Source organism: Orcinus orca, chromosome 6, assembly GCF_937001465.1.
Source record: "Orcinus orca chromosome 6, mOrcOrc1.1, whole genome shotgun sequence".
In the NCBI taxonomy this organism is placed as follows: Eukaryota; Metazoa; Chordata; class Mammalia; order Artiodactyla; family Delphinidae; genus Orcinus; species Orcinus orca.
Genome location: NC_064564.1, coordinates 20,940,056 through 20,961,894, shown reverse-complemented (window position 1 = coordinate 20,961,894; position 21,839 = coordinate 20,940,056). Strand labels below are relative to the sequence as shown.

The window sequence follows — 21,839 nt, the reverse complement described above, 5'->3', positions numbered from 1 at the left end:
GAGAAGTAAACCCTATAAAAATGATCTGAGTGACTTTTTTCTCAGTTCTCCCAAAGATCGTACATAGCTAGTCTCATTCTAAATGCATAGGAGAGAGGTTAATTCACCACACAGTGGATGCCTGACGTGGGCTTTAGGGCTTAATTCTCTCTTAGAAGCCCCATTGAGAAAAGCTACTCTAGGATATCATGATTCTTGGCAGAAACTGCTGAGTTTTATCTCTTTTCTTACAGATAGGACTTTGGTATGGGTATTCTCTCACTAATCAGTTAAATTCTGCTTAAAAGAGAACACCTGTTTTTCCCATTTGGCAGTGTCATACTCAAATGGTTAAGAAAAATAAGATAGCTGGGTATGGAATTCATAGTACTCTAACCTAGAAAGTGCGCATCCTGCATTAAAGATTCTTAGTTTGCATCACACTTTCCTTGACCCTCTTCCTTTGTCTTTACATACAGTAGTGTAAGGAAACTAGTGAAGCTGAGTGCGGTACAGTTCATGCTGAACAATCACACGGTGAGTGGTTGAGCCCCTCTTCCTGGTTCTGCTCTCCAGCCACACACACACACTCTCTCAGCAAACAAGGGAGATGTTTAAGTTGAGCTCCTCGGCGCTGCTGCCGCCAAAGGCTGTGCCCTGACTCCTGTCACACTGCCAGGTTACACTTACTGTCATGAGAGCTGCTGTTTGGGATCCAGATAACCTGAGTTATGGTGAAGTCACCGACTGTTACTCATATGGAGATAAGTTAGTTGTAGGTAACAATAACAATAGTTTTTAAAAAAAATTTTTAATACCCCTTACACCCTTAAGGAATGATAATAGAGCCATTAGCTTGAAAGGGCTCAGTAATTCTGAAATTACTGGCTTGCATTCTACCTCTGACCCATGTTTTTATCTTTTTAACTTGTTTTCTTTTTTTCAATAGAGCGAGCACTTTTCATTTTTGGGTATTAACAATCAGTCCAACCTGACAGACATGCGGTGTCGAACTACCTTCTACACAGCACTTGGGCGTCTCCTCATGGTGGATTTAGGTACTGCAATAAGTCCTAGAGGCTCATGAAGTAATCTGGCATGGTTCTAAATTTTCACTTGAGGCTAGAAAACTAGATGTGGGGGAGGTCTTTTTTGTTGTTTCAACAGTAACAAAACTAGCTGAAATGACAGTCTGATTTCACCAAGAACAGATCATGCTATCATGGTCCCTGTAACTGGAAGAGAAAAACAGTATGAGTCTGAAGTTTTCATTTGATGTGCAGTGGTTCTAAAATTCTATTCATAATTCTCATCTATAAAATAAGGGAATTGAGAATTCCTAAATGCATCTTGTTAGCCAGATAATCCTCTCCTCCCACACTGAGGTGCAACCCACCTGAGCCGGCCAGCACTCCTCAGTACCCACTTCACTGGCACATGTGAACCAGGAGAGCTTAAGCACCTTTCTGGCTCTGGTTGTGATATTAGCAGTTTGGGCTCAACTTATAAACTGAAGCTTAATAGTATCATAATTTTTTAGCTATTTAAATTTAATCCTACTAAAATTACATTATAAAACCTTCTATATTTACGAAAGATTACTTAAAAAAACAAAAAGAAAGGTATAAAAAGAAGGGCCTCTCCACAAGCGCCTGAATGAAGTTCAAGTCTCATCTAGTTCTCATACCCCAGCCTCAGTCCTTTCTCAACTGACTATAGTTCTCAATTAAGGAAACATAAGCAACATAGTACGTTGTACACATCAGAATCTCCGATATTGAATCTCAGTATTGAAAAAATTGGGGCATCCCCGGACTAGATGATTTCTGCCGTGACGATTTTTCTAGTTTAAAAATTATTTCTATACATACATTTTATTCTGAAATTGCTACTAGTACCTATTGGGATTATCAAGGGACCCCCTCTGAATTATCCTTGGGTCTGCTCATCTGTCATACCATCTTATTTTCCATGCATACACAGCCTTGCATTTTTTTCTGTTGGGGTCACACCCCGGCTTGTTTTCCTTGCAGGAGAGGATGAAGATCAGTATGAGCAGTTCATGCTGCCGCTCACAGCAGCGTTTGAGGCTGTGGCCCAGATGTTTAGTACTAATAGTTTCAACGAGCAAGAGGCAAAGGTGAGTCCTTCACCCACTGATTGATCAGCTTCTGGTTGAGGGCAGTCCCTGAGAGAGACTTGATTGGGTAGCACTGCAGAAAATAGTGCTTATCCATAAATTTTCCACTAATTTAGCTTTTTACTCAATCTCTTGGACTCCAAGGATTTTGAAATAGAAGAACCAGTGTAAGTTTATAAACTCTATTTTTATGTTAAAGTGTGTTCTTAAAACAGCCCTTAGGATTTTTTATCTAAGTTTTTAAATGTATTAGCATCAAGTTATATGTTTTCTCATTGCCTTTTTAATCTCTGTTGTATATTTAGTTATGCCCCCTTTTCATTTTCAATACTGCTTATTAGTGCTTTCTCTCTTTTTTCTAGACGTCTTGCCAGAGATTTGTTACTTTTTGCTTTGTTTTAGCTCCATTTTATCTGTGTTTTGTATTTCATTCATTTCTACTCTTTATCTTCATACTTTTTCCTTGGTGTTATTCTGTGGTTGTAACTTCTTAACTTTTCAGCCCTTCTTTCCTAATGTAATCATTTAAAACTATAAATATCCCTCTAGGTATATTATTCCACAAGTACTTTTTGGTTTTGGTTTTGGTTTTTTTAATTGGCATAAAACTTACTGTCTTAGCCATTTTTAAGTGAATGGTTTAGTAGCATTAAGTATATTCATATTGTTGTGGAACAGGTCTCCAGAATCCACAAGTTTTGGTAGGTAACATTTTCCATTAGCATTCAGTTCTCTGTATTTTCTAATTTCCATTAAGATTTCTTCTTTGACCCACGAGTCATTTAGAAGGGTTTGTGAATTTCCATACAAATGGAATTTTAAAGTTACCTTTAGTTATTGATTTCTGGCTGTCAGAATGGTCATTTCTTGGTTTTTTGCTTTCCTCATCTTTTTACTTCATGCACATCTGCTCTCTTTACCTATAGATCTCTGTACCAAAACCAGAAAACACTAGACTATTAATATTTGTAGGACTTTTTTGCAGTGTTCATAATGATACTGATACTGAATTTTAGACCCACCAAATAGCTCAGGGGTATTGCCCCCCAAAATGCCAGACTTTACCTGACATTCTAAAATTCTCCTTTTTCATCTTTAGAAAGCCTCTTAGTTTTCTTTCTCCAGATTAGCAGGGAAGTCAGAGAGCAACACCATTTGCCCAACTCGCTCCTCTTTACTTCAGCGTTCTGGGGTCTGAGATGGGTACCATTCAAAGCTAAGGTTAATGTGGAACAGATCAATAACAGGATAGAGTATCAACCACTGTCAAGGATAAATGAGGGATATCAGTGAATATCAGCCCTTTCCCCCATCAAAAAACAAGTAAAATTAATGAAAGAACCACCTTGGCCATGAACTACAACCATCACCATATCTCTGTCGTGCCTCATATAACAAGTCTTTTAGATTGCCCATGTCTTAGACTTAAAATTGAGCTTATGGTATCTGTTCAGGAATAGAACTGTTTGCTTAAAGCAGACTGTTAGCAGAAGTGCAGACATTTTTGATAAATGAGTCAGAATACCCAACTGTGCCTACTGACGACTGTTAGCTTTTGAAAGCGCTTTTATTGCTGTTCAGAGCCCACTAGTAAAAGTTCTGCTGAGAAAGAGAGCACTGGATTTGGAGTCTTGGTGTTGTAAGTCCTAATCCTGGCCCTCTTGCCACCTGCCAGCACAACTATGGGCAAATTATTTGACCTCATTGGGTCTCACTCTTTTTCTGTAAAAGTATAGTATTAGTACTTTTATAGGTCCAAGATCCGGCACATCAGTCTAATTTCCAGACACCCCAACCAAAGGGCAGATACCTGTAGACTCTTGTCTTGCTTCTGGCGGAGTCTACATTTGCATTCCTGTGGCACTGGCACCTTTGTAATTAGATGTGGACCAGACCTTTAGGAATATGCCTCTTCTCCCTCTTCTTGTATGTACTTTTTTGCCTTTTTTTTCCCTTATTCTTCTTGAATAAGCTTTTTTGCTTTTCTCCTTTTTACATATGATTTATCACATTAATGTCTTAAAATTTTATCAGCCTCTATTTTTGCCATGATGGGCCAGGAACCATCCCTTTCTCTTGGAATAAAAAGCTTCCAAAATTAATTTTCCAAGTGAAGAGATTCCATTCTAGTATGGAAGAGATCGATTGAGAATATTTGGGAAGGAGTATTTGTTGAATGATGGGAGGAAGAATTTGATTACAGATATGTGAAATCCCCATCAGGTGGTTACAGGTTTGGTTTTTCTTGTATCTTAACATATTTTTGCCTTCTACTACAGCGAACTCTAGTTGGCCTAGTAAGAGACCTGAGAGGGATAGCTTTCGCCTTCAATGCCAAGACCAGCTTCATGATGCTGTTTGAATGGATGTATCCTAACTCAAACTAGGAGCGTACCACAGCAAGCCTTGACTGGAGTGTGAATGGGTGATGAAGTCATCAGGGAAGGTGGGGGGAAGGAGTTGTGAGGCAAAAGAAGGTGAAGAGTTACCCAGAAGGCCTGCCATATGTCTTGTAAGCTGTCATTCCACAGTGGTCCAATAATATGATGCCGCCTGCTTTGGTCACTGAGATTGGGAAATGAGTGAGGTGGCTTCTCAGTTTCTCTTTTGGGTCCCAGTTATATACATGCCTGTGGAATTGTTGCATGGGAATTTTGCTACACTTAGAAAAGAGAGACATTACAATCTACTAGAAAAAGACAGCTGTACTAGGAATTAGAAAGTCTGACCTTACTAACTTCATAACCTTCAGCAAATCACTTCAAATCTAAGTGCCTCTGTCTCTCGGATAGTTAGGTAAAGGAACTAGCTGCTCCCCTGTCACATTACAGAAGTGGTAAGAGGACAGAACAATATGAAATACATTGTGCTCCTCAGAAGAAAGGCATTATGTAAATTACAGTGTGTCATTAGATGCCTATTACAAGTTAAAGGACACACATCGTTTTAGCACCTTCTGGTTAGAAAGACTCTTAAGATTAGCAAGGAAGAGACGGGAAATTAGAGAACTATAATTTGGCAGACTGTGCTTGACCAGTGCTGAGAAATTATTGTAAGTTCTGTACCTTTCTGGATTCAGAATTCTTCCTTAGCTTTTCATTTACAGCTACCCATCCTACATGCCAATTCTCCAGCGGGCAATTGAGCTATGGTACCATGATCCAGCCTGTACCACACCTGTGCTCAAGCTAATGGCTGAATTGGTTCATAATAGGTAAGCAGGGAGATTTTCAAAGGGTACAGCTGCCCTTTTATCTGAGCGATCCCTAAGATAATTTGCTTTATCTAGTGTTTTCAGCAGATTGTGGAAGATATTAAGATTCACTGCTGTCAAAATTTGAAAACCTCTAAAAGATTATAGTGTATGTTTTTATTTGTTTGAAAGAAGGGTGTCCCCAACCACACAATGCCATAGCTGCATGCAGGAAATAAGTCACTTTAAAAAGAGTCTCAAGGGGCCTCCCTGGTGGCGCAGTGGTTGAGAGTCTGCCTGCTGATGCAGGGGACACGGGTTCATGCCCCGGTCCGGGAAGATCCCACATGCCGCAGAGCGGCTGGGCCCGTGAGCCATGGCCGCTGAGCCTGCGCGTCCGGAGCCTGTGCTCCGCAACGGGAGAGGCCGCAACAGTGAGAGGCCCGCGTACCGCAAAAAAAAAAAAAAAAAAGTCTCAAGATAGCCACTCTTAAGAGAAGTGAATTTGGCAACCAAAATTCTGATTTCCCTGCCCACATGTATAAAAGTTAACATTTAGCGATGGTGCCACGTCCATCACATTCTATAGTTCACATTTCATAGAGACTATTGAGAGGGATGCAGACATGTTAGAACACTCAACACTCTTTCTGCAGAAAGGGATTTGTTAGGCAGATTACAGCTGGATTGGTAAAGATTTATCTTAAAAGTGAGAAAGATTTCCAAAATACCACATTCTAGATTTGCCCAGCAACTTAGGGATGGAAAGGAAAGAAAACTCTAGCACCTTGACTTCACTAGGATTTCAGGTCTGTATCTGCCTCTTAAGGCACCCTGAGAATTAATAATTTTTAAAACTGTCTTAGTGAAGAAGTGGGTAATATTCATAGAAGCTATAGCCTCCCATGAGGCTTATAGTTAAGACTTATTCATTTATACAATAGACATTTAAGAACATCTGCTCTTTGCCACTTAGGCACTTTCATATCGATTGTGCCAGACAAAACCTCTGCCCACTTAGATGTTGCATTCTGGGGGGATGACAGTAAAAACAAAGTGTGGAAGATAATTTCAGACAGTGGTACATGCTATGAAAAGTTAAATAAGGTAATAAAACAGAGGGGAATTGGAAGGAGAGAAGGCCTCTCAGAGAAGGTAATATGAATGAGCAGAAAGATTCTGGTATCCCTGCAAGGATAAGGGGGAAAAGCATTCTAAACAGAAAACAACTGCAGAGGTCCCAAGATGGGATGAACTTGCTGGGACTTGAGACAGCAGAATGCCACTGGCTGGAGCCTGGTGAAGGAGGGGAGGTCAAGGTAGGCGACGAGTCAGACAGATCGTGTGGTGACTTAGTACAGCAGTAGTGAAGAATGGCGTGTACTCTCATTACACGGGAAGCTACTGGAGTATATTAAGCAGGAATTAAAATGGTATCATTGACATTATTTAAAGGTCTTATTCTGGCTACATGTGGAGAATGAGACTACAGGGGCAGGAGTGGAAGCAGAAGGACCACACGGGAGACGGGTGGGTTCAGGGCATATTGTAGAGCTGGATCTTGATGGATTCTGTGTAGGGAGGGGAGGAAGAAAGAATCAAGAGGACTTCTGGGTTTGAGACCTTAGCAGCCATGAGGTCCGTGACGCTCATTAGGCAGGAGAACAAACCAAGGAGGAGGAGCTCTGGTCTAGGGCACAGTCAGGAACCCGAAACTCAGGTTGTTGACATCGTCTGCCCTCCTGACCTCACTCCCCTTGTAACATTCTCAGTTCCTTTACAGCTTTTCCTCTTCTAAAGTGGACACGATGCTCGTACCCCTCCTTCAGTTGCTACTGAAGCTGTAGAGGTGAATGTAGATTAAAGTCTGAAGGGCTGTGAGTTAGTACGACCAAGAAGTGACTGTGATAAAAGCTAAACTTTAAGCAACTTGAGAATTTTAAGAGAATAATTTTATCTACTGCCTCATTTTCTTTGTTTCTTTTAAACGTTTTCAGCTTGAGCAGCAGAACTTGAATCTAGTATGTTGGTCTTCAAGATACACGCTACATCACTGGTTATCTTGGGCTAACTTGGTTACTTCACATTAGGATAAGTAATCTGCATGTCTCCGTGCAAAAAGTATCACCTAACGTACTCAGGGGAGAGCCTGAAGTAGCCTAGTCTTCCAGCAGCATACCTCTGACTTTGTCTCCTCTGTGTTCTCTGCTCAGATCCCAGCGACTCCAGTTTGATGTCTCTTCCCCCAATGGCATCTTACTCTTCAGAGAAACCAGCAAGATGATAACAATGTATGGTAAGTGCTTAAGAGGAGCAGAACCCTGGAAGTGAGTCCCAGCTCAGTCACCCCTCTGCAGTGTGGGTCTCATACGCTCGTGTCACAGCGCCAGCTGGTGCCAAGAGGATTGAGGCAGTATGTGAACTGTCAGTTACCACGTGATTGAGTAAATATATATCTTGTCTACTCAGGCAATCGCATCCTGACACTAGGAGAGGTCCCGAAGGATCAGGTCTATGCACTGAAGCTCAAGGGCATCTCCATCTGCTTCTCCATGCTGAAGGCTGCTCTCAGTGGGAGTTACGTCAATTTTGGAGTCTTCCGTCTCTATGGGGATGACGCCCTGGACAATGCTCTACAGACCTTCATCAAGCTGCTTCTCTCTATTCCCCACAGCGACCTCCTGGTAAGCCCTAAGCGTCGTTGACAGGATCCGAGCCCTACGTCATGTCAGTCTTTTTTTTTTTTTCTGCTGAGACCATGATTGAATGTTTCTCTGAAGAACTAGAAGCTGGCTCCACCTAGGTCTTCTGTCTTCCCATCTGAAGGGAGCTAAGCTATTTTATTGAAGATCTTGCTCCACACATGCTGAGGTACACAGCAGCTAAGCCGATTTTCGTCCTCCTTCTCCCACAGGATTACCCCAAGCTCAGCCAGTCTTACTATTCACTACTGGAAGTCCTGACCCAGGACCACATGAACTTTATTGCAAGCCTGGAACCTCATGTCATCATGTATATTCTCTCTTCCATTTCTGAAGGACTTACTGCACTTGGTAAGCACCTGGGTGGGCGGGCGGGTGAGCTGGTTGGTTGGTTTTTACCACTTAGCTAAACAGAAGGAGAGTCTTGCCCCAGCATCCAAAAGGATTACTGCTTTGGGGAGCGCATCCTAACAACAGAGTGTATAATTCATGGGTACGTTCTCAGGCAGCAAATACTTAGTGATGCCCTCCTGTGGACCAGGCACTGTGCTTGGCACTAAGGGTACAGTAATCAGTCCTGTCCTTTAGGAGTTTTTTATCTGGTAGATGAAATAGACATGTAAACAGACAACTGCCTGTTTACCACCCTTACCTGTGTACACACAGCAGTAGGGTAAGTACGGAGTGCTGTGGGAGGGCTCGGGAAGAATACCTAAACTCCTGGCTTTGAGGAGGTAGGGTCCTGCAAGGCTGGCTGAAAGAGTTGGCATCAAAGCGTAAACCTAACAGGTGAACCGGCCTTATCAGATTAGTGGAGGAAGAAGCTTCCTAGCAGCAGGAACCGCAAGTACTAGCACCTGTTGGCAAAAAAAACCCCAGGAAATCCAGATGGCTGGCACACTCGTGCAGAAGAGAAGAGGGGGAATGAAGTGAAGCCGGAGGGAGAGAGAGAAGCAGGGGCAAATCTGGAGATCACAAAGGCTGCCCTTCAGCCATATCAGTATGTTTGGGTTCTATCCTTAGGGCAGTGGAAGGTTTTACACAGCTAGCTCCATAAGTTTTTTCATCCTGTTCTACCTGGTTCTTGTCAACCATTTTGTTACCACGCTGCATTCCAGCAGTCTTAGTCAGTGTGTATGTGTTCAGAGAATACAGTACATTTTTATCTTAGGCTGAGCAAAACATAAATAGGAAGATTAAGTCAACTGCAAAATAATCACAAAATATTGCCAATGCACAGAATGACTTTGGATTGTCTGCTGTGGTGAGTTAGCCACACCTCTGCTCTGGGCCACTTCTTTGATACGCACTTACCTCCAGCAGGGGGCGTAGCCGTATCTAGAACAGTCCAGCCGGGGTATCAGACCCTGCTTTGGAAGGCTGTTTTTTAGCTTCTTGAAAATAGGGGGACCTCTGCATGAACGGAAGCAGCATGCTTTACTCTTTTAGGCCTGTGGCCTGTGCCTCACCTAGTCAGCTCTGTCTGCAGGCTGTGCTGCAGTGTCCCCTTAATAAAATGAATAGACAAGTCTGCAGCTTCCCACCACACACTCCCCCGGAGATGCTATAGATAAACAAATATTACAGCGCCCCACTCTAACGAACTGTAGGTGTTGATAGGCTGTATTAGTTTAGTGACAGTCACCCAGGTAGCTCAGAATATAGGCTCACACTTCAGACTTGGATTCTAATCACAGTTCTTCCAGTGACTAGCAGTGTGACCTGGAGGCAAGTCACATAACCTCTCCAAACTTCAGTTTACTCATTGGTAAAATGGAACACCTACCTCCTGGAGTTCTCAAGAGGATGAAATAGAGATGATAACCTGTAAAGTCCTTGGCACAATGTCTGGCACAATAAAAATACTTGCTATATTGTAAGCTATTTGATATTTTTTATGAAGCATAAGACATAAATCCACATCATATTGAGTCAATAATTTCAATATTGTTTATACTGTTCTCTATTATGACAGGCTCATTTTCAAACTTAGAATTGGACCTTGCTGTATGATGAGGGTGAGAGGTTAACAGGCAGCATCCCAAGCCGTGGTCTTGGCTGCACTGACCACAGTTCCCAGTCTGACTGGGGACCTCTGTGGGATCTCAGCTAAGGGCAACTTATGTTCACCTGAGTCACCATGACCAGCTTAGTATCCCTGCTCTATTCCACCCCTCCCCCCTTTCTTCCAGACACCATGGTATGCACAGGCTGCTGCTCCTGCCTGGACCACATTGTGACATACCTCTTCAAGCAGCTTTCACGTAGCACCAAGAAGAGGACAACGCCCCTGAACCAGGAGAGTGACCGCTTTCTGCATATCATGCAGCAGCATCCAGAGATGATCCAGCAGGTAAGGAGTATGAGGGCTAGGAGGCAGTGTGGGTGTCCCACGGTGGGAGAAGCTCTCTGTGAGAGAGGAGAGGCCAGGCAAGATGAAGAGTCTGACTAACATCTCACCTGGTTAATGCTGCCAAGGTGAATTTTACACCTTAAAATTGCAGTGGATTTTCAGTTACCTGAGTAATCACTGGATATGGATATAGAAAATCTGAAAAAATGAAATTCTGAATTGTTCTCCGAGTGTCACAATAACCCCCATGCCTTGGGCCTGTCCCATGAGCACTATCCTCCTTCCGTGACAGTGACTTTGCTCATCCATTGCTGTAAATGGAGCATGAGTTAGCAGTATCCAGCTGTAAAACTTGTACTGCCACTTGCAAAACAGAAACAAGAGTGCAGGACAGGGAATTTCCTGGCGGTCCAGTGGTTAGGAGTCCAAGCTTTAACTGCCAAGGGTGTGGGCTCGTTCCCTGGTTGGGGAACTAAGATCCCCGCAGTCCTCATGGCGCAGCCAAAAATAGATTGTACCACCTTTGCTTTCAATTTAAAAAAAAAAAAAAGAGGGGCTTCCCTGGTGGCGCAGTGTTTGAGAGTCCGCCTGCTGATGCAGGGGACACGGGTTCGTGCCCCGGTCCGGGAAGATCCCACATGCCGCAGAGCGGCTGGGCCCGTGAGCCATGGCCGCTGAGCCTGCGCGTCCGGAGCCTGTGCTCCGCAACGGGAGAGGCCACAACAGTGAGAGGCCCGCGTACTGCAAAAAAAAAAAGTGCAGGACAAAAAGAGATAACTGACCATGTGGAGATCAAACCATATGCTTACCATAATTTTATTTGTATGCAACATCTTTTCAAAAATAAGATTTGCAGGAATATACCAGATAAAAATACATAAGGAAAAAGAATCAACGGAAGTAGACTTTTAGCCAATATTTTAACCAATCTCATCTTTGTCTACGTTGTTCTCTAAAGGAGTAGTGAACATCCCCAACATGTTATAAAGCTCTCTCTTCTGAGAAAAGATCCTGGGAGCTATAGTGCAAGGTGATTTTGCCTATTATAATCATTTACTTGACCCATCCCATTACCCACAAAACTCTAGGTTAACTGGAAAGGCCCATTTTTAATTGAATTTTCAAACCAATTTAAAGAACAAGAAAGGAAGTATCTTAGAAACAAAACTTACCTTGTAATAGAAGATTTAAATGAAGCTTCATGAAATATTCGTCTGGTTTACTCTAGATAGAAAAGACCTTCAACCTAATAAACACCTGTTTGGAATCTGTAATTCTATCTTGAGTAGCCACACACTAGGTCACTGCCTCAGATTCTCCATTTCCAGATGCTGTCAACGGTGCTGAACATCATCATCTTCGAAGACTGTAGGAACCAGTGGTCTATGTCCCGACCCCTACTCGGCTTGATACTACTTAATGAAAAGGTAAGAGAACAGCTCCCTGGTGTCCAGGGCACTGAGAAACACTTACAGCAACACCCTACGGTGGTGAAAGAGGGAAAGTGGCCCATTCTCTGAGCATGTCCTATTCATGCTCTGAAAGGCATATAATCACTTAACGGTTAGAAGTCAGCACCTGTGGCAGTTCAGACAAAAGGGAAAGGATGAGGAAGTGTGACAAGGAGAGAAGATACCTAGAGATCAGAGCACCTAAGGCCTAAGTTCTAGTTCCAGCTCTGCCATAAACAGACATAAATAAGTCTAGAGGTTCCTATAAAAGAAGAATCTGGATCAGATGACCCTCACAGCATTTACAAATTTAAAATTCTAGATTTTTAAGTAAGATAAAGATATATTATCCTACAGGTGCTTGCTTGAACTTTAAGAAAAACCAAGTATCCAATTTTAATAGATATTCCATTTCTTGGAGGAGAACACTCCTTCCACTCTGCAGATGATGGAGGGCTAGTCAGCCTTTCCCCATCTTCTCTCCTTACTGCCCCCCCCCACTTTGCCCTACAGTATTTTTCTGACCTAAGGAACAGTATCGTGAACAGCCAGCCACCAGAGAAGCAGCAGGCTATGCATCTGTGTTTCGAAAACCTGATGGAAGGCATTGAGCGAAATCTTCTAACGAAAAACAGAGACAGGTGAGTGTAGAAGGCTCTGGCAAGAAACCCTAGGCAAGTGTTACTTTTCAAATCATTGAAATGAGAGACTCCTTAAAAGTCTTTTAGAGGCCGTCTAAAGCAGTGCTGCCCAATAGAAAAGCAAGCCACAAAGTAATTTTAAATTTTCTAGTTGCCACAACTAAAAAGGGTAAAAAGAAACAGACAACATTCATTTTAATATATTTTATTTAACCCATGTATCCAAAATAATGTGTCCATGTGTAATCAATATTTTTAAATTGAGAATTTTAAGATTCTTTTTGTTGTACTAAGTCTTCAAGATCCTGTGTATTTTACATTTAACAGGGCATCTCAATTCATATGCTACCTTTTTTTTTTTTTTTTGTGGTACGCGGGCCTCTCACTGTTGTGGCCTCTCCCATTGCGGAGCACAGGCTCTGGACGCGCAGGCTCAGCGGCCATGGCTCATGGGCCTAGCCGCTCCGCGGCATGTGGGATCTTCCCGGACCGGGGCACGAACCTGCGTCCCTTCCATCGGCAGGCGGACTCTCAACCACTGCACCACCAGGGAAGCCCCATATGCTACATTTTCATCGGAAATACTTGATTTGTATTTAGATTTCATAAAACTTACAGTTGCAATTAGATTCCCATACTCAAGTTGTTCCAGACATTCTTAGAAGTTGTCCAATAACTGAATTGAACGTCAGGTTTTTCTAAACTGATTTTTAAATTTTCTTTAATTTTAATTAATTTAAAATATGGCATTTTAATTAAGGTGCGATTGGGGAACTGAATTTTAAATTTCTTTTAATTGGATTCAGTTCCTCAGTTGCCCTGAGCACAGTTCAGGTGGTCTACAGCCACGTGTGGCTAATGGCTGCCATACTGGACAGCACAGGTCTCTTGGCATTAAGAAATGAGACAGCTTCATCCTCTCCCAGCTCTCACTTCGTGAGGGTTACTTCCCGTCTCTGTCAGTGAGATTCCTTTTGTGCTGCCATGAACCCAAGGTGATCCTCAGAGCCCCAGATTTGACCAGATCTCGAGGCCTGCCGTGAAGTTGTCAGGTAGAAAGGGGTGCAAAACTAGCCCAAACTTTCCCTTAAAGTCTTAAGACTGAGATTAACTGACCTTAGAAACAACCGATTCATACGTTCTGCCTCTCAGTAGCCACTTGTCTGCTAGAAACATTTTAGGCAAAGATCTTTCCCTTCCACCCTGCTCCCCCAACCTACATGCATCCTCTCTGTAGGTTCACCCAGAATCTGTCAGCATTCCGTCGAGAAGTCAACGACTCGATGAAGAATTCCACTTACGGCGTGAATAGCAATGATATGATGAGCTGACACCTCCTTGGACTCTACCTGTACAGAGCAGCGTCCCTTTGGTCTGGCCCAGAGGGGCGAACAATTACAATGGAGAGGGCCTGGCTGATCCCGGCCCCCTCTTCCAGGGGTGTGGGGAAAATGGCAAAGGTCAACTAGCTTCTTCCCCAGGGAATAGGGGTGTGAGTGCACTCACTAGGGGGGGCAGGGCGCTGCTGGTTCCTGGGGGATTGGGTGGGAAGGGTGGTGGGAGGAGATAGAGACACAAATGTGTGAGACTCCAGCCCCCTCCTCCTGGGGCCGCCCACGGGGAAAGAACCCCAGTGTCCTGTCACAACCTGCCTTGTATAAACATGTACATTTTTTCATAACATTTTGAACAAGGTTTATATTGACTCAAGTTTAAAAACAAAGTGTGACTGAAAAATTTTTACAGAGTCTAGTGCACCAATGCTGATGTGAGGGGTTATGTATGCGAGTGAGGAAAAAATGTGTATTCTGGTGGCCTGAAGCTTTACTGGACGAGGATGTGTGAACGTGCAGAGATATATTTAGTGACACAGTGTAGAGAGGCAAAAAAGAAAAAAAAGAAAAAAAAAAGTAAAAATTCCAAATGTATATTTTTTCTTATTACCCTTTCCTTGCCCCCCAAATTATCACTTCCTGTTACTGTATCACCCTTGTTATTAGGAACTCTAAGCCATGCGGAGCACCATCCCTCCCCCTTCAACCTAGATGCTGCCCTAGGTCCCTTGGCCTCTTGCGGTGACAGACAACTCCAGCTAAAAGTGTTTGGTGTTCTTAGCTTCATCCTCTTTCCCACTTTGCTTATCCCCATCCTCAGACATATGCCTCTTGCTTTTAAAAGCCAGATGTAACTCTATGATTTAGGGTTCTCGGTCTCTGTACAAGTGGAGACCAGAGAGAAGGAATTAAGCCAGTTGCTCTCCTGTTGAGCAATCTGGATGAGTCCACCAGAGGCCCAGTCGTGTGTGGCCAATAACGTTTAGTCTTCCCCAGCCCTCGAGGCAGTGTGTGTGGATGTGTGCGTGTGGATATTTATATATGTACCCTGCACTCGTGAATGTATGAACTGGAGGAAGTTACTACAGCGGAGGGGTTCTTAATAACAAGGCCTACCTAGCATGAAGTATTTAACATTCTCCCACCCCTTTAAAAATATACATTTTTATAAAATGAAAACCATAATAAATGTTTTGAATATTAAAAAAAATTAACCTACGGAGGAAAATTAATGGAGAAAGCTATTTGCCTTGTACTTTTTCCACAATTGTTGCTGCTAGTTGTACGCATCTCTAGTTCAGCTCTTGCCCATGGGACACTCATCAATTAGGTTTTTTTTTTATTTCTCTCCTCTACCCCCAGAAACAAGCCTGTTAATTTTTTTTTCCTTCTCCTCTGGCGACTGTGTGGTGAATCCTTTCTTGCGTGATCAGGTTGCGGATAGACTTGTAAGGGTGTTTGCTGCATACAGTGTAAGCATTGTGACCGCCAATAAACTTCAATGGTTTCTACTGACCTGGTTTCAGCAATCAAGTCTAGTGTGTCTGCAGGGACATGTCTCACTCTGAACTCATGAAGATGTTTGGAACATGCATTCCTAAAAGCCAGTGGGTGACAGGCATCCCTCAACCTTGTGAAATTAGCTTCTCATTGGACTAAGTCTGACTCAATGTCATTTAAAAATAGGATTCATTTAGTTGATATATATCTGTATATAAAAAATGTGCTGGGTCCACAGTTATAAAAGTGAAGCCACTTACGAGCTTCCAGGTGGTAACCAAGAAAGAATAATTGCAGAAATCCCAGTTTAGTTAATGTTCTGACATATGCTCCTTAATGTGGGCTGGGTTTCACTCATTAGACCCCGACAAGTTCAAGGATAAGTCTTATCCCCCAAAATACTTGGCAGACCTCATGAGCCAGAACTGTCAAATGAAGAACACTACCAGGAACAGGGACTGTTCCTCATCCCCCATGCTATGTAGTGCCTAGGTGTTAAAGAATTCAGTTGCCAGGAACATTGAAAAGTATTAAGGTTCTGCGATACCTACCTGTACCTTAATGCAGAGTTGTATTCAAAAATCACAGACTCTAGAGAGCCACTCTTGTCCACTAGACATACTGCTACCTTTGTCTGCTGTTTCGGTCTCTGGCCCAAAGTTATTTCACAGCCCCCCCCCCAAAAAAAATGTATTCTAATAGCTGGAAGGCAAATAGAATTGATTCATCTTAGCCAAGTCTGTCTCTAAACCAAATAGAAAATGGTCAGGCTGCATTAATATGTAGAACACACCAGTCACATGTTCCAGTGACCTGGAATTCTAATTCTGCAGTAAATAAGACAAAAAAATAACTTTCTCACAGGTACTTGAAGAAGAAACCGTCTCCCCCAACTATCCTGAGCTGCTGATTGACCAGCAAAACCCCATACCCCTCCCTTTCCTTCCACAAAAACAATTTCAGAAGAAACTCACCAGAGCTGGTGTCTCCTCAGTGCAGCCCTAAGCACAGTCCAGTCATGACTAACTGCCATGGGGAAAATCTTCCCCAACCACATCAAACTTTTTAAACAGTGAAGCTGCTCCTTTCTTAATTGACAGTTATAAGAGGGTGACCCAGAAAACAGCCTTTCTTTCTGATCAGTTATCAGCAATTTCACGTGACTCAACCTAGTAAATGTGCAGGCCAGTTATCTTTAAACCTTGGTTTCCTCAAGACATCTTGTGGAGGTCTTATTCAGTTGAAGCATGAGTTTATTACCGTCTAGGCTATCCTGGGCATCAAGTCAAGTGTCTTTTGACAGTGTTTCCTGACACAAACTGTACACTGACAAAACACCTAAAGTCTTGACTAAGGATTATTAAACTGTGTTATGTATGTATGTATATATTGGTTTGCTGGCTCTGCCAACGAATAGGGTTATTTATTCCCACGAAAGTATAAATTAGACAAAGGATGAAGGATGAAATTTTAGGTTTTTAGATTTTAAGAAGCAAGGACTTTCAGCCAAGTATCATTTTTCTAATGACAAATGACAACCTACTAAGAAATAATAGTTTTGTATTCTGCAAACACAAACTTATTCTTCAGAACTTGTTTTCTTCCCCCCAAGTGGAAAAATATTCTAATACCTTATGAAGTTTCAACCAAGTTGAAAAACAGACCACTTTTCAAAATATCCATAGTCATGGGGTAAGATGAATTAACTCCAGAGAGCCCAAACACCTCTCTATATCCTATCTACCACCAGCCAACCCTCCCGCCACCCAAGATTTTCAGCTAGATCTACAAACGTTAAGTTGCCATGTGCAGCTACCCAAGTGCCAAAGCAGAAAAGGAAAGCAAAGATAATTACAGGGAAACTGCAAAAGCCGTAACTGATTAACAGGGCCTGGGAAAATGTAAATGACTGTAACTATTTTAAAGTCCTAGTTCTTTAAATATTTTTAAAGTAAACTTGAAAGGATAAAAATGTACTCACCAGCCATAATTAATACAACAACCGATTAGGTGGTAAATAACGTCTAAGAGGATTCTTGCCTCCGTAGCATGTCTCCTGGGTCCATCACATCTACTTTGGGTTTCTTAGATACCCTGGAATTCACTGGTCAGCCACTTTTGTGTATTTCAGATCAATGGGTCACTAAACAAATCAGCTGCCAGACAGTGGGACATCAAATGATCAGAATGGAGGATGAAATCAAGCTTGCAATATTATGCCTCCTTCCTCAGAAAACCCTTGTGGTTCTCAGGGCTGCCTGACTGCTGCCGTCTGTTCATTCATCTGCATCCACTATAAGCCAAATATCTTTTTGAGGGTCAGCAACAGAAAAGGAAACTAAACAGAAAAGCAAAGAACATCATTTGCAAAAGGCAAATTCATTGCCACTCTTGTGTGTAAGATCCCCAACAGTACAAACTGATTCCAAAACAGTGTAGTGAACAATACTTATACAAGCACCGTACACAGTTATACTTTAAATTCTGCTTGACAATCATGAAGACAGACAACTCATAATAAATGTTAAGCATAACAGCATCACCTGTATGGCCCAAACCATCCCATTACTGGGTTACAAAAGAATGAAGAGTGACAAGTGGGGAATCTCCTAACCCCTACTGGATAACAAATTAATCAAGTCCATGCATATCTGGATTCAAGGTCTGGAGGACAACCAAACCCAGGATAAAAACTGATTAACTGGACAATGGATTTGGCCTTATGTAAAGCTCGGAGGGGCCACTCTTCCCGCGTCTGATAGTAGTGAAAGGGTGGGCAAAGGTAAGAGCAGTACCTTCGAAGCCAGAACCCACACCATACCTCCTCAGCTCTTAAAGACTGATGACACTGCAGTGAGAGTAAGGCCTCCTCAAGGCTGAATTAGTTCACCTGGAAAATTAGTGGCAATGAAATCACTTTTCAGTTTAAGTATATAACAGGCCATTATCATTTCTATTTACCAGGAAACCAGTTCCCGACCCTTTAACACCTTGCGGTCTGGGACATGTCACAAAGCAAACAAGTCATAAACTACCAGCCGAGGAGCTGGGTGCAGGAGAACGCTTCCACCCAACTAGGCCGCGGCCGCTGCCTTATCTTCCTCCACATCCTACCTCGTGCCTTTAACCCCGTCTGCAGGGCCCTCTCCTCTCGGTCTAAACTTTCTTGCCCTTTGCTCACCTTTACAAACCCAAAGTAGAGTCCCACTTCCTCTGTGAAGTCTCCCCCTACTGTCCCTAAGTCTCACGGGTTTATCTGAGTTATTGCTAACCCCACTCCCTCCTCGTCCCAGCAACCAAAACGTGCTCCTCAGGAGCCGGGGCCACACAGAAAAGATCTTAATGAGTGAAAGGATGTGTATCTGGGGCGTGGGAGAGTCTGCAGAAGATGGGAAGTGGGAGTTGGAGAGTAACCGCACCTTCATTTGGGTGAAGCCCCTGCAGAGCGAGCCCTGGGCTGCCTGCGTTGAGCGGGTTAAATTCACATCGTTACCACAGGCCTCTACCAAACGGAAAAGAGCAGAAGCCTCTGACACCAGCCGCACGCGCTGCGAAGGAAAGAGAAAGAACTCACCCCCAACCCGGCACAACTTCCGAACAAGCCTCCGCACCCCGGAGGCGTTTCGGGGCGTTCCTTCCGTCCCCGCCGCGCCTGCGCACTCTCCCCAGGCGCGTCCTCTCCGCGTCGACGCTCACCCCACTTCCGCCGCTGTGCGCAGGCGCAGTCATGACTCCTTAAGGCTGGTGTCCTCTTTGGTTGCCGGGGCGTTCTTCTTGGGCAAGACCAGAGTTGGGCCGTGTGCCCGGTGGGGGTATCCACGGTGATAGTCACAGAGGCACTGTTCAAGGACTTGATCCCTGGATGGGAAGAACTTAGTGGAGTGGGCAAACAAGCTGAAAAGGTTGATCATTGCGCGCTCTGTTTGCTCTGGGATAACTGAGGAGCCACCAAGAGGAGCGTTAACGCAGGAACGAGCTAATCGGAAGAAGACAGGGAAGAACACTCAAGCAGCGCAAAAACCCTGAGGCATGAAACATCTTGTACCTTTTTAGGAGCTGCAAAAACAGTATGACTGGAGGGAGAGTGCAGTCCTCTACGTGTCTGGATGAAGGGTGGGGCACAAGAGGTTGGGATTTGATCCTAAAAGCCATTAAGTTTGAAAGCAGCCTAGTGACCAATCTGTTAACTCACCAACTAGTGAGTAATAAAGATTTGAACCAAGACGAGGGCTGTGGAGAGAGCTGGGAAATACTGGGGTCAAGGGGTGGAATCAACAGGACTTTGGGAGAGTACAGGAAAGTGGATTGTAATATGATTCAATTGTAATATGCTTCTGCTTTTGCAAGCAGAGCACCTGGAATTCAACAAAAAATCAGAAAATAGAAGAGGGAACACTCCCAATCATTTTACGAAACAAGCACTCCCTCATACCAAAACCAAAGACATTATAGAAGAAAAAAGAAAACTTCAGGCTGATATCCTCATGAACGTGAATGCAAAAATACTTAACAAAATATAAACAAATCAAATCCAGGAATATATAAAAAAGCATAATACATCGTGACCAAGTGGGATTGGTCCTAGAAATGCCAGGTTGGTTTAAAACATTCAAAAAATCAGTAACTAATTCATATAAACAAAGGCAAAAAAGCTGGTCCTCTCGATAGATAAAAAGCATATGGCAAAATTCAATACTCATTCATAATAAAAAAAAATTCTCAGCAAACTAGGATTAGAAAGAAACATTCTTAAGAAGACATCCATGAAAAACCTACCACCAACAACATACTTAAAGGCGAAAGACTGAATGTTTCCCCTAAGATGGAAAACAAGGAAAGGATGCCCACTGTTACCACTTCTATTCAACATTGTACCTGAGGTCCTAACTAGAGCAAATAGGCACAAAAATAAATAAATATACAAATAAAAGGCACACAGATCAAAAAGGAAGAAGTAAAACTGTCTTTATTCACAGATGTTGTGATTTGGGGTACAAAAAAGCTACTGGAACTAATAAATGAATTTAGCAAAATCAGAATACAAGGTCAGTATATGAAAGCCAACTGTATTTCTATATACTAAAAACAAATTATTAGGACATGAAATTTTGAAGTATATACTATTTGGTATAGCATCTGAAAACATGAAATACATAGGAATAAATTTAATAAGAGGTGTGCTGGATCTGAACACTAAAATCTGTAAAACATCGCTGAGAAAATTAAAGATCTAAATAAATGAAGAGATTACAACGTGTTCATGCATTGGATGTCTCAAAATCGGGATGACAATTCTCCCAAAATTGAACTATGCATGCAACAGGATCCCAATAAAATCCCAGAAGGCTTTTTTTTTTTTTTTTAGAAACTGGCAAGCTGATTCTAAAATTTATAAGAAAATGCAAAGACTCTGGAAGAGCCAAAACAGTTTTGAAATAGAAGAACAGAGTTGAAGGACTCAACTACCTGATTTCAAGATTTCCTATAATGCTACAGTAGTCAAGACAGTGTGGTATCAGCACTAGGGTAGACAGACCAATGTAACAATAAAATCCAGAAATAGACCAACATATATGGTTAATTGATTTTTGACAAAAATGCCAAGGTAGTTCAATAGAGAAAGAGTCTTTTCCAAAAATGGTGCTAGAGGAATTAGATAACCACTTAGGAGGAAAAAAGGAACCTTGACCCTTACCAAACACTATGCACAAAAATTAACTTCAAATGGATCACAGTTGTAAAAGTAAAAGCTAAAACTACAAGGCTTCTAGAAGGAAACAGGAAAATTTTTAATGGGTTAAGCAAAGATTTCTTAAAATACCAAAAGCATAAGGCATAAAAGAAAGAAATATTTGACTTCATCAAATTTTTAAATTTCTGCTCTCCAAATGATACTATTTTTTTAAATGAAAAGACAAGCCATGGATGGGAGTGAAAAATCTTTGGAATACGTATACTTGACACAGAACAGGCATCCAAATATATATATAGAACCACAATTCAATAAGAATAACTCAATTTTAAAATGAACAAAATATTTGAACAGGTATTTTTGCAAAAGAAGATACACAAATGACCAATAAACATTTGAAAAAATACTCAACATCATCTGTCATCAAAAAAAGATAAAAACCACATGTCACTATATACATCCACTAGAATGGCTAAAATTAAGAAGACTGACAATGCCAAGTGCTGACAAAGATGTAAAGCAACTGGAATTTTCATACATTTCTGGTAGAAATGCAAACTGGTACAGGATTTTTTTAAATAGTTTTACAGTTTCACATAAAGTTTAATGCACACCAAATGATCCAGCAATTCCACTCCTAGGTATTTATCCTAGAAAAACTAAAACATATATCCATGCAAAGACTTGCTCTCAAATGTTCATAGGATTTTTATTCATAATAGTCCACAACTGGAAACTACCCAAAATATCCATCAACAGGTGTTATCAGTCAGGGATGTAGCACAAGGAATTGGCTAATGCAATCATAAGAGGTGGCTAGGCAAGTCTGAGATCCGTAGGACAGGTTGTCAGCA

The 21,839-nt window shown here is 42.2% G+C and overlaps 1 protein-coding gene and 1 long non-coding RNA gene across 3 annotated transcripts in view; one reads left to right on the top strand and one right to left on the bottom strand.

The window, feature by feature from the left end:
- Positions 1 to 15,308, top strand: part of XPO7 (exportin 7) — a 39,353-nt gene extending 24,045 nt beyond the window's left edge. The window contains exons 17-28 of the mRNA XM_049711565.1: positions 456 to 516; positions 929 to 1,037; positions 2,013 to 2,119; positions 4,399 to 4,487; positions 5,226 to 5,333; positions 7,526 to 7,608; positions 7,782 to 7,996; positions 8,227 to 8,365; positions 10,207 to 10,367; positions 11,696 to 11,794; positions 12,332 to 12,459; positions 13,697 to 15,308. Of these exons, the coding sequence (XP_049567522.1) occupies positions 456 to 516; positions 929 to 1,037; positions 2,013 to 2,119; positions 4,399 to 4,487; positions 5,226 to 5,333; positions 7,526 to 7,608; positions 7,782 to 7,996; positions 8,227 to 8,365; positions 10,207 to 10,367; positions 11,696 to 11,794; positions 12,332 to 12,459; positions 13,697 to 13,790 (1,393 nt within the window). The 3' untranslated portion in view covers positions 13,791 to 15,308. The remainder of the gene's footprint in view (positions 1 to 455; positions 517 to 928; positions 1,038 to 2,012; positions 2,120 to 4,398; positions 4,488 to 5,225; positions 5,334 to 7,525; positions 7,609 to 7,781; positions 7,997 to 8,226; positions 8,366 to 10,206; positions 10,368 to 11,695; positions 11,795 to 12,331; positions 12,460 to 13,696) is intronic.
- LOC117201629 (uncharacterized) lies at positions 14,886 to 18,988 on the bottom strand. Of its 2 annotated transcripts, none has more exons than XR_007478168.1 (2): positions 18,868 to 18,988; positions 14,886 to 18,183 (listed from the first exon to the last, which is right to left on the bottom strand). It is a non-coding gene; the product is annotated as an uncharacterized LOC117201629 (long non-coding RNA). The 2 variants fall into 2 exon arrangements; XR_004483666.2 differs by lacking the exon at positions 18,868 to 18,988 and adding an exon at positions 18,713 to 18,857.
- Positions 18,989 to 21,839: the final 2,851 nt, after the last annotated feature.